Source organism: Ixodes scapularis, unplaced genomic scaffold (assembly GCF_016920785.2).
Source record: "Ixodes scapularis isolate PalLabHiFi unplaced genomic scaffold, ASM1692078v2 PGA_scaffold8__174_contigs__length_109621045, whole genome shotgun sequence".
Taxonomy (NCBI): domain Eukaryota; kingdom Metazoa; phylum Arthropoda; class Arachnida; order Ixodida; family Ixodidae; genus Ixodes; species Ixodes scapularis.
This window is the reverse complement of record NW_024609883.1, coordinates 51,079,109-51,093,947: the sequence shown is the minus strand read 5'-3', so window position 1 is coordinate 51,093,947 and position 14,839 is coordinate 51,079,109. Positions and strand designations below refer to the sequence as shown.

The 14,839-nt window shown below is 46.1% G+C and overlaps 1 protein-coding gene and 1 non-coding gene across 2 annotated transcripts; one reads left to right on the top strand and one right to left on the bottom strand.

Annotated features, from left to right (window-relative positions):
• Nucleotides 1-5,025: 5,025 nt before the first annotated feature.
• On the bottom strand, nt 5,026-11,925 carry LOC120841487 (zinc finger protein 717). Its single transcript, XM_040212391.3, has 3 exons — nt 11,819-11,925; nt 7,014-7,360; nt 5,026-5,789 (listed from the first exon to the last, which is right to left on the bottom strand). Exons 2-3 carry the CDS (start codon nt 7,342-7,344, stop codon nt 5,026-5,028), a joined length of 1,095 nt encoding a protein of 364 aa, XP_040068325.1. The 5' UTR covers nt 7,345-7,360; nt 11,819-11,925.
• Nucleotides 9,910-9,991, top strand: Trnas-aga. Its single transcript has one exon. It is a non-coding gene; the product is annotated as a tRNA-Ser (tRNA).
• Nucleotides 11,926-14,839: the final 2,914 nt, after the last annotated feature.

Sequence of the window (14,839 nt, the reverse complement as noted above, 5' to 3'; positions counted from 1 at the left end):
CCCATTGGCTTCGTTCCTCGTCACTACTCCCGGCGCAAACTTGCGACGAGAACATTACGCAAAGCGCGTGGCACGATCCAAAGCGCCTCCAGTACGACACTTGGCTGTCGTCGCACAAGCTTGAAGCGTTGAAAGTGTGTTTCGCAAAACGCATTGCAAATGGTAAGACTTTTCAAATACGTAGCACCGCGACAGATTGATTGACGAAAGGTTAGTGGACCCACGTTTCATTTGGACACCTACAAAATTTTGCGAAAATTGTCTATAGCAATAATTTTTGTGTGTTCACACTTTCGCACACCTTTTCCACCCTCTCTTTCCGGCTGCAACGCTTTCTATCTTCCTACCTTCCATCCTTGTCAGCCAATGGAAGTACTCTCGGCCCATGGGTTGCTTTGAAGTCTCATCTTCCATTGTTGCACTCTCAAATTTAGCTCTATATGCTTCTATCCCCAGCGCTTCCATTGTGGCCTTAAAGAGCAGTCAGATGAACAGAGAAATTAACATTTCTTTTTTGTTCCTCAGTTCTTGCATTTGTGCCTGTACATGCTAAGAACCGGTTTTCCACGTATTCTTTTCCTCCCACATCTTCCTTTCAGCTCCTTTCATTCTGTCTTCCAAAGAGATGGTTTGCTCTACTAAATAAAGCTGCACTTCAAAGTAATGACATCTCGGCCATCTTGGTGCTCAAAATGATTATCGTCAGTCGCCCAAAGCCTCGTCTGAAATTGCAGCAAACGACTTTTCCGTCCTTCACAAATGTTGGAACGGTTCGCGACAGAGCAAAACAATATCGTCCGAACCTCTGGACTGCATCTAAAGCTCGAGAAAATGCATTTTCAAATCGTAAATGTGGCCAGGCACAAAGATGGCAGCACCCACAGGATAATCGGAGAATCACGCTCAGCTCATCTAGCAGCTCTAGCTCGGCTTCATCACTTAGCCTCTGCTTTTGGGCGTGGTTTGCCCGTCTTGTATTCAAACCCCTCGTGCATCAAGTACGTGTAGACTTTGCCTGTTTTGAGCATAGCCTCCATTTTGGTTAGACTAGAAAGTTTTCCTCTCTACTTTCAAGAGTCGCCTGCCTCGAATCTCCCTGCACTCTCTTACTCGACATACTTTCTCTACGCACATTACTTTGCCCGCATTATCAAATTAAGTGGTGCTGCTGTTTGCACTAGGCAAGGTTATATTTAGTGCAGTAGTAGTCACACTTTATCTGTGAGCAGCAGAGTTGAACAGAAAAACTAGAATGTTGTTTGGCAATGCAAATATTAAAATACATTGCATTGGGTTAAAATTGGGATATGCTCCAAGCGAATTAATTTTTGCGGGCTCAATTTTTCAGGAACGTTGCAAAGGGAAGACTTTGGGAATATCTCGTGGACACAAAATTCTGTGCTTCAGAGTGGTACGCTGTGTATTCATTGCCAAGGGGTAATATATGCTCGCATGGTCCATTTTGTCCATATTTTGCAAATCGCCAAAAAATCACAAATTAGGCCCTCGCAAAAATGGGGTTAAAGGGTATTCAGAAATAGAAGAACTAGAGCACACTTTACCTGTGGCACAAATACTGGTCTTGAAATATGCGTTTCTCAAATTTTTCAGGTACCAGCATTCATAAAAAGACGAGTGCAAAGCAATTCTACACTGATAATATCTGGCACATTCTCCCGAGTCGAAATAAAAACAGAAAGTTCAGACTGTCGACTGACGGGTAACAAACATGCTGCCTGTTTGGGCAAACCTTGCCTTGCGATAGCCTGCGCTGTGGTTACCGAGATGGTTGTACACACATAAAATGGGAATTTCCCATGCTACCCAAAACAGAAAATCAGACCATCAGAAGGTTGAAACTAACCAACTGATACCACCTTCGCTAGAAAAAGAAACTAAGTCACATCCCAGTGATAACGCACCCTGACCAACCCATTTGGTCAGACCGAAAACCAAGATGCAGGCCACAAGCTCCCAACGGAAAATTCATTTTGCCTAACAACACACAAAGTGTTCCCCATTCGGCTAATGCCTCATCACCGAGGCCACTCGTAAGGTTATTAATGGCTTTGCATAGATAATGCAATACAAGGAAGCAATATAAAAACACTCCCCATTCCTGCTCAACAGTCTCCTTTCCATTTCAGAAACTTGGGACTGAGGAGTACATAAAGGAAGAACACATACAAAGGTTTCAAACTTGACTGCCACATTTATTCCCAACTTCCACATTCCTAAAGAAGACTCCAACTCACCGTGAAATGCTTCTCCTTCTCCTTCCCTTGCTTTCTCTCCCCTCCCCTCCCCCTTTCCCCCCCCCCCACCTCCTTTCGACAGCAATGACACTCACCACAAGAAACCAACCATTTGACACGCAAGACAGTGTTAACACAAACAAGCAATCGCTGCTTTTTTTGTCTCCATCACAATCAAAATAAATAACTTGGTGGAATGTGCTTATCTGAGAAAATAACTTGGGTGGTCAAATTTGACGTCTGCCAAACACTGTGTCTGTGCTAACAGTGTCGCGAAGTGTATGTGAAATCACAATTGCCATGAACTGGCAAACATCCTCAGCCCTGGCGAGCAAAACAAAACACACACCTGCCACAGATCGACCGTCTCTGGTCACTTCCCACAAGGTCACTCAGCTAGAAATCCCAAACATTGACCATAAAAAGCGAATAAACCGATAAAAATGACCAAATCACCACAACCAACCGCAGTCGCACCAATTGGAATCGCAGAAGCATACCCCGGCAAGCAAAAACCCCCCGAGGCTGGTACTAGAATTTTCCAAGCGCTCAAAATCTGACGACAGAGTGCTAATTCTTTGAAATGCTCCATCACCTCTTCTCTTCTATACTTCGTTTCAGCTTCTGTCCAGACGCAGCCAAAGCTACAAGCGCGAGCTCCGGGCTTTCAGCATCCCTGCCAAGCACGCGCGCTCGTGCAGTGCAAGCACTGTTCTGGGCAACATGCTCGCGCTTGTAGCATCGGCTGCGTCTGGACTGAAGCTGAAACGAAGTATAGCATTCTTTTTTGGCACCTCAAAATAAACAGGATATCAATCACTTCCCACCCCTTGGTCACAACATGCAAAGGATAAATTCCCCAGTTGCCCATCTTCACCACGAGTAGCGATACTCAATCCTCATCCCTAGCGTTTCCTCGACGTTTATAAAATCCCTCTAATCACGTCCGCAGGAGTCATTCACACCACATGCAAAACAATTTTCAGCATCTCGTCATGAAAAACTGCTTTCAGTAGAATTCCCCACCCTCCTTCCAGTGTTTTCAACGGTGGATTCCATGTCCAATTCAGATGGCTTCGCACCAAGGCATGCCTCTGGGCTCCGGCCAAGCATTTTTCCAGTACAAATTGAAGGGACGTCGTGAGGGTTGACCGCAGACGTGCCTAGAGACTCAAAGTAAGCTATGTTTCAGAGCACAACGGGCGAAAGTCTTGATTTAAAAATGTGACTTCATAAGGTTTAGATATGGCGTCGGAAGTACTATAGGGCAATGGAGTAGTCTTGCTATGTCACAGGCTTTTCTAACATTCCAAAAGACAGAAGTGTTTCCTGCCATTTCAGATAATTAAGAAATTAAGCAACATAATGGTTGGTGCCACTAATCTGAAGCATTGCTTAGTGGCTCTGGACACGTCTATATTGCTCTCAGATGGCACACGTAAAGCCAGCACCACTCATTGCAATGTCCCGATCTCCATGGTGGTAGATGATTGATTGATTATTAGGTGTTTAATGGCGCAAAAAGCAACATAGGCCATGCTGCGTCAATCTCCATGGTTGTGCAACTGCATTGTTTTCAAGACTGTTTCTTTTTTGAAGCCCGTAGTTTCTTAAATTCATCTTTGATTCTAGCCGGATTACGGATGTCGCCCACATTTGTCACAAACCATAAAGCATCAGCTTGTCGAACGTCTTCAGACTGTTCAAGCACGGCATTCCCACAAGCTTCAATGACTTTCTCCTTCAACCAAAAAAAACTTTGACCCTCAGGTCGACATTCCGCAAGACATCTTGATTTCTCAAACCAACCTCTGCTACCCTGCGCCCCTTAGAAGCCAAAAGAAATTCTCATGCACTCGTGACACATGTGGTGGTCTTCGCATGACTGACTAGACGGAAACGGCACATGAAGGCCTTGGAGCATGGCAGGCATTTGTATTTCCTACCTGAGAGTTTATACAAGCCACGAGACTCATCAGCCTTATGCCCTTGCACAGTTAAGGTTCCGGGGCAGTGCTCGGATAGGTAAAGCCTTTCAGGTATGGATTTCAACGTGCTTGATCAGACTAGCTTAATTGGCAAAGGTCCTGAGGCACTGTTGGTACCTTTAAGACCTTTCACCTGCGTGTGTGTTTGGATGTGGGTACCAATACAAATACTCTGGGCAAAGACCATGAGACGTTGCTAGCATTTGCAAGGCTCTTCACCTGTGTGCACTTGAATGTGGATGGCCGAGGAGGTACTCCAACCAAAAGCTCCGAGACATTGTGGACATTTGTAAGGCTTACCACCTTTGTGTGTTTCCGTATGAACTCCATGAGACTCAATGTTATGCCCTAACACATGAATGGTCGGGTGAGATTGCAAAGAAAAAGCTTTGGGACACTGCAAACATTTGAAAAGCCTAGCCCCTTCCTCTGCTTCCATAGAAGCCCCATGAGTTTCAACATTATGTCTTTGCATGTGGATGGTCGGGCGAGATTGCACAGAAAAAGCTTTGGGATACTGCAGACACTTGATGAGACAATGCTGAGCAGAAAAGGGCCTGGGACAAATAAGACACTTGAAAGGCCTTTGGACTATGTGTATGCTGGCATGGTTGATCAATGTTCCTTTTCTAGCGTGAAGTTTTAGCTTACACTTCAGTGCAAAGGACCTGGAACAAAGCTGACATTTGAAAGGCCTTTCAATTTTGTGTGCACAAGCATGGTTGACCAAAATAGTGCTTTAAAGAAAAGTCTTATTACAGTGCTGCCATTTGTAAGGTTTTTTACCAGTGAGCATCCCCATGTGAATTTTCAGAGCAAGCGTCCTGGGACAAAGCTGACACTTGAGAGGCTTTGATTTTGTGTATGCTAGCGTGATGGGTCAAACTGGAACTGCTAATAAAAGTCTTATTACACTGCTCGCACTTGTAAGGTTTTTCACCAGTGTGTGTCCTCACGTGAACTTTTAAATTTGAACTGTGAGCAAAGGTATTGGGACAGTATGGGCAGTTGTAAGGTCTCTCTCCTGTGTGTGTCCGATTGTGAACTGCAAGAGTTTGCTTCCTAAGAAAGGTCTTTGAACAGCTGGGGCACTGAAACAGTTTCTTAAACCGCTCCTTAAGTGTCATGGGCGCTTGGGAACCGCGTGATAAGGTAGAGGGTTGGCACAGATAAGACTTTTCCCGACTATCCGCTTGCTCATGACGGCACAGGTCACCATTTCCATAGGATGCTGCTGGATGCAACTGGTCCTCCAAAGCCCTCTCACCGATGTCGCCCTTAGTGCAAATGGCTGCTGGATGCAACTGGTCCTCCAAAGCCCTCTCACCGATGTCACCCTTAGTGCAAATGCTGCAGTCCCGTTTTGTAGAAAATGACTTCGGGCACTGCTGGATGTTGAAGTGTTGCTCGTTAGCATTAGCAATTAGGTGGCTCACAATTCCACGCTGTTCTCTAGTGACATAGTTGCAGAAACTACAGCTAAATTGGATGTCGCTGGCAGTTACCAATTGGCAGGTTGTCTCCTCCAGAGGTGCTCCTCCATTACCTGGAAAAGATTGTCAAAACTAATAATTAACCAGGCCCAAATCCCATATGGGGTTTGTATTGTTGCATCTCATGGACAGCTTTTCATAAACGCACGTTCCGTGAACGTGTGTTTATAAAGTGTTCTTTTCATTTATTTTTGTACCCTCCCAAGCGTGCTCTAACTTGTCGAATTAATTGCTTTATATTTATTAACTCAATTAACTAAGCCAATTCAAAACGTTGCGAGGCTAATGAAATACCAGAAGCCTCTCGTACACGAGCTGTCATCCTCCGCACGTTCCATTGTTTGTGCTGCTACAGCTGCTCGCATGCTCCATTGGACAGTTATTACAACTTGTTTGTGCCATGACCTGATAAGAAAAGTTATAAAAGCAGATTCTGGGCTCATCTATGCAGAGAAATACAGACTGTATAACTTAAGAACTGTGACATTGTCTAACGAGAATTTCGCCATAACTTGTATTCTGCACCGGGAATATGAAGTGTTTTGCAGCAAATAATTTCAAGCACACAGTGTGACGATTGAGAGAGTCTGCTTTATTAACAGAGTGATGCCATACGCACGACATTGTGCACCTTGACCAGAAATGGATATATGCACGACAAAGAGAGCTCTCGCGCCATTTAGTTCAATTAGCAATAAATTTTGGTTTCCTATGTTCCTGCGACGTTCCATCGACAACATATTTTTTTGAAGCGGCAGTTGTAAAAAGATATGTTGCCGATAGCGTAGTGCACTCGTGGTCGATATTGCAAAATGCTTAAACAAGAATGCCCGCCGCCTTCGGGATTCGAGCCCAAGTCCACTGCGTGTGAAGCCGGCGTGTTACCACAAAGCTGTGCCACAGCTTTTACAATCTGTTTGGATGTTCTCGAAACATTTTGGAAACCTTCTTGAACCGCTAAAAAGGGTCAGTTGTCCCCAGTCACTGTACTATAAATTTATATGCAGTGCTTGCACTTATTGCAACTGTTGAGGAGTCTGCTCTGTGCCACCAACCCGTACCACTTGTATTACAAATCTCTACTACTATTCTTGCCTCCTTTATTCTATAAAGCCTGTAGATTCCCTGACGGAGCCACGAAGCACCCGACCGCCAGAAAAAGGCAAGGAGCAGCGCCGAACGGTCACCGATATTGTAGCACATGGTCGCTGCAGTACATGCCATGCAGCGGCCTTAGTGGTGTGGCTCATCCCACGTGGCCCTATCTTTTCTCTTACCTCTTTCCTTTCGAAGCTCTGGATGATCTGAGCACGATGCTTCGTTTGGTGGCGAGTCCTCTGAAGATCTGTTGAAGATACTCGGGACTGCAGCTCTTTTTAGGCACCTATGTCTTTTGCCATCAATGTAGTCTGTCTGCTTGAAGTGATCCGAGCAGACTCTGTGGCAATCAAAATTAGGTGTAAATCCTTCACAATTTAGTGCCTTAATCCACTCTTGAAAGAGCTTCGAGTCTGAGGGAAACTGGTGAAATGACACCCCTGTTTCCCGCACCCGGATGCCTCTTCGGGTTCTCCTTCTGCGGGAAGGGATGCAGCACCGCACTACCATGGTTCAGTCCTGGGCCCTGGAGTAAATAAAAACATGTTGGCTTCCTACGCATGAAAATTTCATAAAAGGTATTTCAAAACCTCTTCTGCTCTTTTAATTTCAAAGGAGGATCCCCTATGTGGCTTGAGTGGTTAAAATATTCCATTCAATGATCTATTGGATTATGCGTCCAACTCCTGTCCCACTTTTTTTCAATTTTTTGGTGTTTTGGGATTTCGGTCACTTCTGGCTACCATGACAAGGGGCAAGGAACTTTGCCAGTTTGGGTACCGTTTGCATGCTTTTAAAGGGCAATATCATTGCTATGTTTCGTGTGTACCACAATTAAATTGGCCTTTTGTTATGTTTTGCACATCCACTGGCTACTTGAGGTGCTGGAATGCTTTGCAATTGACTGGGCAACTTTGTCGTGGCAGATCTTCACAAAATAAAAGATGCTGTGAGCGACTGCCGTCAAGTGCAAGCAGTTTCTGTCAAACAAACGTTGATTTCACGCTCAGCATTAGGTATACATCATCGCCTAACAGATAACACTTTAGTTCTTATACAATTAAAGATTGATTGAAAGATTAATTAATATTCGTCAATTTCAAACATTTGGACGTCGAAAAATCTAACTTATTATTTAAGCCTGAACCCAAGTTTTCATAACAGACCAACTTGGTACAATGCAATCTACTTATAACAATGAGAAAACCCCCAAATTCAATCGTTGTAACTGATTATTGTTGTTTCTGGACTAGAAAATTAGTGTTTCTAGTTAAGAAACTCCATAAACTGATCGTTATAAGCTGTACATTGTTATATCTAGTATCATCATAAGTGGATTGCACAGTACTGCATAAAATATTTCATAATTAAAGTAAGTGTTTATTTTTTTTTAGAGCAAATTTATTTGCCGATGTAAATTTTTTGGGTGCACGTGCACTAGTGAACAGACGGGTTATGTGAAAGTCCTGACCAAACTCGATCAAAAACCCATAAATGAACTAAAAAAAAAGATAAGGAGAAAAACAGAAATTTTGAGAGCAAGTGTCAGCAGAGGACTTCAGAATGGGAGGGACCTTCTTATATGGAACCAAACCCCAGGTTCGGGTTATATCAATTGCAGACACAACAATTTTGAAGTTCTGAGAGCCAGATTTTCTTTTTCTTTTTAGCTTGCAATAAAGTGTTTGTTTGTGACACAATTAAAGACGTGAAACATAGCACAAAACCACTGGTACCCCCCTTTTGATTTTATTACTCACCCACGTCGTCAAATGCAACAGCGCTCGTCTGAGTCTGCACAAACAGAGCAAAGCTACCCGCTGGCGCTTTGAACAAAGGGTTTGAACACATGGAATCCCCAGGAGCATCGCGTGATTGTAACAAGTCGGACGCGAAACTTGTTTTCTTGCCTTATCGCCTGGGTTCTAGAATCCTAAACTAGCCTTTCCACGTCCGCGTCTGCAACTGCATCCACGTGAATATCATACACGGGATCGCCGCGACAGGTCGACATTGTGACAATCACGATATCTCTGCGCATCGACGAAAAAGCACCGCTCGCTTTTTCCCAGTCAGGGTCAAGCACGAGTGGCACAATCCTTCACACACTTCTCCAACTACATCCGACGTGGCATAGTTTGTCTTTTGGCCAGCTTGAACAGTCACGGCGACGACGCGCAGTTGACAAAGTGACATTGTGCTCGCACACGCTCTCTTGCACACGAAAACCAGGAAACAATTACATGCCTCCGTTGATTTGTCGGCATCTAACTTTGTTGAATGTCTCACGTGTACACAAGTTTCCACCGGGCCATCAGGCAGGGCCACTTAACTTTCACCACGGAAGTCAAACTAAACGAGATGCGATGCTTTTTCTTGGTGCCGTATGATCCAGAAACACAGATTGATCAATCTTACGTCCGGTTTTCGACACATCTTTTCTGATTTTTCGCCGAGAAAAGTTTACAAGACGCGCTGCTCATTCTTGTTCATTCAAACATACACAAGAAGCTGGTCAAAAGTATTCCAGGCAACCGGAAGTTTTGCCACGGCTTGTTTATGTTTGCCTTGGGCTACCATGTATAGCCATAGACCAAAATCTAAACATAATCATGCAGCGTACGGGTTCGAGCTCGCTAACCTGACGACTAGGCAGATGTATGCACACGCTGCTTTGTTAAGTGAATATAAGCATTTAATTAATCACATTTTGAAAAAAAAAAAAATTGACTGCATCTCTACGTGGTGAATGATGTTGATTGGGGCGAAGCTCTAGAAGTGCTTGCCTGCGTAGACGCTGAGCCGCAGCATGCCGAGCCTTTGTTCGTTTTCATCCATGTCAGAAATAGAATGTGTGGTATGGAACGTGGTTATATACGCATTTGAGCATTTGACCGCAGCACCCTCTCGTCTATAAACGTTGAGCCAATGCATGCAAAGCTTAACATGATTATACGCGCATTTGACCGCAGCGCCCTCTCCTGTATGGACGTTGAGCGGCTACATGCAAGGTTTTATCCATGACATCCCCAGATCTTGAGTTACTACCACATCTCAGAGCCCCCTACTCGTCCCGCAGTCGTGGCTGAGTGGTTAAGGCGATGGACTAGAAATCCATTGGGGTCTCCCCGCACAGGTTCAAATCCTGTCGACTGCACAAACATCTTTTCTTCTTCTTTTTTGCCCTACACGAGCATGTGAGCACGTGAGCTCACGAGCACGAGCACGAGCACCAGCAAGATCGATGTGAGCACGGACGCCAGACGGACACGGCTAGACCCTAAGCAGCTTTGCCCCTAAAAAAAATGCATAAGTAGTGTGAAGCGGTGAACAACGAGCTCGTAAGATCTATCACCTTCACCACTGCAGGTAAATCAAACGAGTCCACTGACATTAGGTCTTATGTGTGCTGCTACCATTTAAGCAAAAGTTATTAAACAGATAAGCCGGTTCACATTACATACGTGGTTTAGAATCCCACTCAAGCCTCCGTGGAGTATGCAGCGGAAACTACCGACATATATTCAAGAGTCCTTTTACCAGATTGGAACGTCATATGGTTAACTGGTTAATACGCCGAGTTTGTAGGTACATGCGCTGCGCGTGCTCGCGCTTAGTACCTTATTGTTTTTTGTTTTTTTTCGGTTCAAATTGGGAGTGGATATATTACTGGCAGCCGGCACAGCAGCTCTGGAGAAATACTGCCAGAAGTGCCCTATCATTGGCTGGCTGCACTCATGTACGGTCGCCGATTTCCAGTTTATGCTGAGTATGTCTGCACAGTCCACGGGGTACTTAACCGCTGCGAGTGGCGTGTACGGGTAAACCAGGTGGGTTAACGTTTTTGTAAGGAGCCGCCACATACTGTCACCTAGTTGCGGCATGAACTGGTGGGCTGGGTAGGTTAACATACGCCCCAGTGATAAACGCAAGTTTTGTCGAAACGCACATATCATTGATACTTGTTACTCAAATTGCATGCTGTAGGGACATTTCGTTGCACGTGTATCGTTGGGGCGCGTTATAATGCCCGCTGTCGGCACAATATCCCCCACAAAAATATGCCGGTAGTATAGTCACGTGGTTGCAGACAGCCAATGGGAAGAAACGGCCGGCATTTTTCCACCCGGACTACACTGCCGGCAAAATAGTCTCGTCCTTAAAAATGTACTGCTTCAAACGCCAACCGGTAAGACACGTTAACACCGGCGATGTAGAGCACGCGCGCAATGCATCGCAAAAAAACAAAAAAATATCGGATGGTTACGTTGGCGCGAGCGAGTCGCTAAACCTCTCGCTCCGAACGCCGCTGATTGGCTCTGCCGCTCTACGGGGGTGTGTGTTGGCGATGTAGAAGAAATAGAGGCAATCGTGGGTGCAGGCTCATAGGCCCGTCTGACATTGCCTCCACCACTCCGTGACTAGATCGCATCGCAAAAAGTCGGGTCAGCTATAGCGACTGCTCGAAATGCGTCGCTTTTTTTTCAGCGATGGTCGCTTTTACGATGAAAGTTACCGCGCGACTGCTGCACATCGCCGGTGTGAACGAGCCTGTACAGCGCTCATTTATGCAAATTAGGCATGCTCTCGGTTTACGAATCACTTAACAAAAGCTCTAACGGATGGGTTAAAAAATACATTCTAATTTAAAAAGAAACAGACACACAAATGACAGGTAAAGACACATCGGCGTCAACATTTTTGTACCACGATGACAAGGCTACAACCACCAGCGGGTAGCTTTGTGGCTTTGACTTGGCCTTCTCGACTTTTTGCAAATATTCATTTTGAACGAGCGTTAATGCGGGCGAGGCACGATCAACCCCAAGAAGCTCACGTAACGTGGAGCAAAAATGTTGACGAGGCGGCTCCGACTCGACTGTTCTCTTCACGTGTTATCATTTCGTTGTCGTTGTGTAAACAACAACGACGCCTACGGCACCTTGGCCGAACGCTCAAGGCGCTCAAGGCACGAGATGCTTACCTTTCAACCTCGTTCTTGAAGGTAGCATTGAAGGTAAACCCTGGTAAACTAACGTCGTGGTGGTCGAGGTAAACATAAACAAGCAATGGCGGAACCGGCGGAACTTCGGGGGACCAGACTACTTCCGGTTGGCCCAACGTGAATCTCTCTGGCGATTGGTGCGCGTGACATGTCACGTGCGAGATGGATGGTTGATCGTAGAAGGATTCCTTGCAAGCTTGCGCGCGCTCCGTCCGGTAGGTTTTATCAGATCGAAGTGATCGTGTTCTTCCCATCTCTCACCCCTGTGAAAGACGCTGACAGGGTATTTATGCTCGCCAAGGCTTTTATTTGCACATGACATATGAGAGACCAACTTCCCAGAGCACAATTTGCGGCTCAAAATTTGTTTTCTTTCTGCCCGAAAACCGCCAATAAAGAACTGGCCGGTTTGAGTCACGCTCACTCTTTTCTCTGTGGTCACGTGCCGTTTTTTTATGGTTTAGACACAACCACCAAATAGAATCAATGTCGGTCATTGAAAGCACACACCCAATATTAAAAATATAAATAAAATATGATACCAATTTTTTTTTGTGGCTTCTAAAAAGCTGGAAATACATTGAATGAAAAAAAGACGTGCATGCCCATGCGATTTCCGGTAACTTTCTCCTCCTCTATATTTCTCCTTCCTTCCCAGTCCAGCTTCGGTTTCAAGCAGTTGTGTTTTTTTACTTTATTAAAAACATATGTGACACTGTGGCAAAATAATGATTGGGTAGTGTTCTGGTACACCATAATGATTGCCCGGCAAAACATTAAAAAACTTTTTTTGGGGGGTGTCAATGTCCCTTAAGACTGCTTATACTTGTAATTAAAGCATCCCTACACGCAGCACATATTCTATATGTGCCGCATCTTCCTTTCGCACATGGCACTTCGGCGATGACAGTAAGCTGTGCTGCTTCGGCGGTGCACCTCTCTGTGCGCTGAAAGCTATCACCGCTATTTTTGCTCGCTCGGCGCGTGCGGCGAGCTCCTTCGCACTGCACGTGCTGAGCCAGCAAAGATAGCGGTGATAGCTTTCAGCGCACTGAGAGGCGCAATGCCGAAGCTTGGGGAGGGCAGAGCGAAGGGCGTGAACACATCGAAGTAGGCCAAGCACCCTCGCCCCTAGGCTCAATTCCAGGGAGCTCCGGACTCGGAACGAAAATAAAGGTTTTCTCTCTCTCTCTCACTTCCAGGTGGTGCAGCCTGTACCGCGAGCCACGCACTCCTCCGTTCGCATTTCATGTCTCCCCAATAGTACCTAGTAGGGAAGGGCGATGAACTTTTTGCCACGGTAAAAGTTAACTGGCTTCGAGCAAACGGGCCCAGTCCGCAATGCTTGATGGGACTGCACCCCGGCTCACCATCGATTTCTTTGTGTGTGTCCGGGCCACGAAAAGCCACACCGGAAGGGTGCACTCCCTTGATGAAGAACGTCCAGTGCAGTGCACTTGAAGACAATGTGGCGTGGTCAAGCCCTCTTTCCCTCGAAAATCTCTCCTCCTCTCCACGAGTCTCTCCCTCTCTCATTTCTACGCGGCCTTTCGCTGAGCGCCGTGACAGGAGACTGACTGCACATTGCCAGCTTCGCCTTCACTCCACTCACATAAACCGGATGAAAGAGAGTGCAATGCAACGGCCACATCCTACACCCAAACGCCCAACTCGCAAGTGACAGGAGCCCCAGTTACATGAATGTGACTTAAGCACATCGACTCCAATCATCTTTAGAAAGAAGCTGACTGGTGAACATTGGCTCGTTCACACCACGTTCACACAGCTGCGTCGACTGCGTTGCGTCGTACAGCACAGCTCCTCCCCACTGGCCCGTTGCAAGGGTCGCCACAGCAACAGCTCAATGCAAGCAGTCTTAATGCAGTCAAACGCAACTGTGTGAACGAGCCTTCACATAGATGCCCATCAAGTCCTATGCAAAGGACTTGATGCCCTGCCGCGTCTCATCTCAAGGTTAAAGCATATGGCATGGAGGCCCTTTCGACGAGCGTAAAGATGGTGCCCGCCATCTTTGACTGCAAGAAATTACGAGACGCAAAAAAAAATGCACGTGTATATTATAGGGTCGGCTCGATTTCTGGGAGGGTTGAAGCCCCAGAAGCCTCCCCCCTGGCTATACCGCTCGTTTACACGAGCCGAATGAATGCGCATTCGCAGTCTCAATCCGTTTCTGTCTAGCAACTAGAAAGCAACGTGTTTTCCTAGGGCTTTATGCCATTCACACGACTGCATTGAATGCGACAACTGGAGTCGATGCGACCAAGTCGCATTCCTGTAAACGCGGCAAGGGATGCCACGCGGTTGCACATGCTCCCTGAGACTTATGGCTGGGCACGAAAAGGACAGAGAATGGCCTACCCTCGACGCAAGCGGTGCATACGTGAAGGCAACGAACGCCACGCAGTTTTCGTACACTGCACAAAACGAGTGACTCGTTTTGGCCGTCCGTACCACGCCGACCCTTTGGGACCACCAAGACACAACTACTATTGGGGACGAAACCAAACCGTCGCACCCCTAGCAGCTCTAGCTTTAGAACTACTCCCACGGAAAGGACGACACGGTCGAACGATGAAACAGCATTCGGCCGGGGATTCTGTTCTTCCACCACTCAATTAAGGGGCTCTCGTGTAGCCACTCCCAGAGCCGTATATTAAGAGAGTTTGGCAACAAAGGTGCTGGAGAGGAGGAGAGTGAAGGAAAGGGAGGAGTGCGCCCAAGGAGCGAGAGAAAGAAGGGAGCAAAAAGGAGACGACCGCCATTTTGACGCAACACACTGTCGGTGCAGAGCTTTGTTGAGGCTACGCGTCGTCTGCTACAAGCTTATTTCTTTTTCGCTCGAATAAAAGTTTGCGTTCAAACATGGAGAAACTTCATTCGTTAGCTTTTTAAGCCACCGAGGCAAAAACAATATATAATTTTCTTGCCAGAGCCTGGCAAATAAAAGGAAGGAACCGAAATTTGGATGCTGATCCCGTG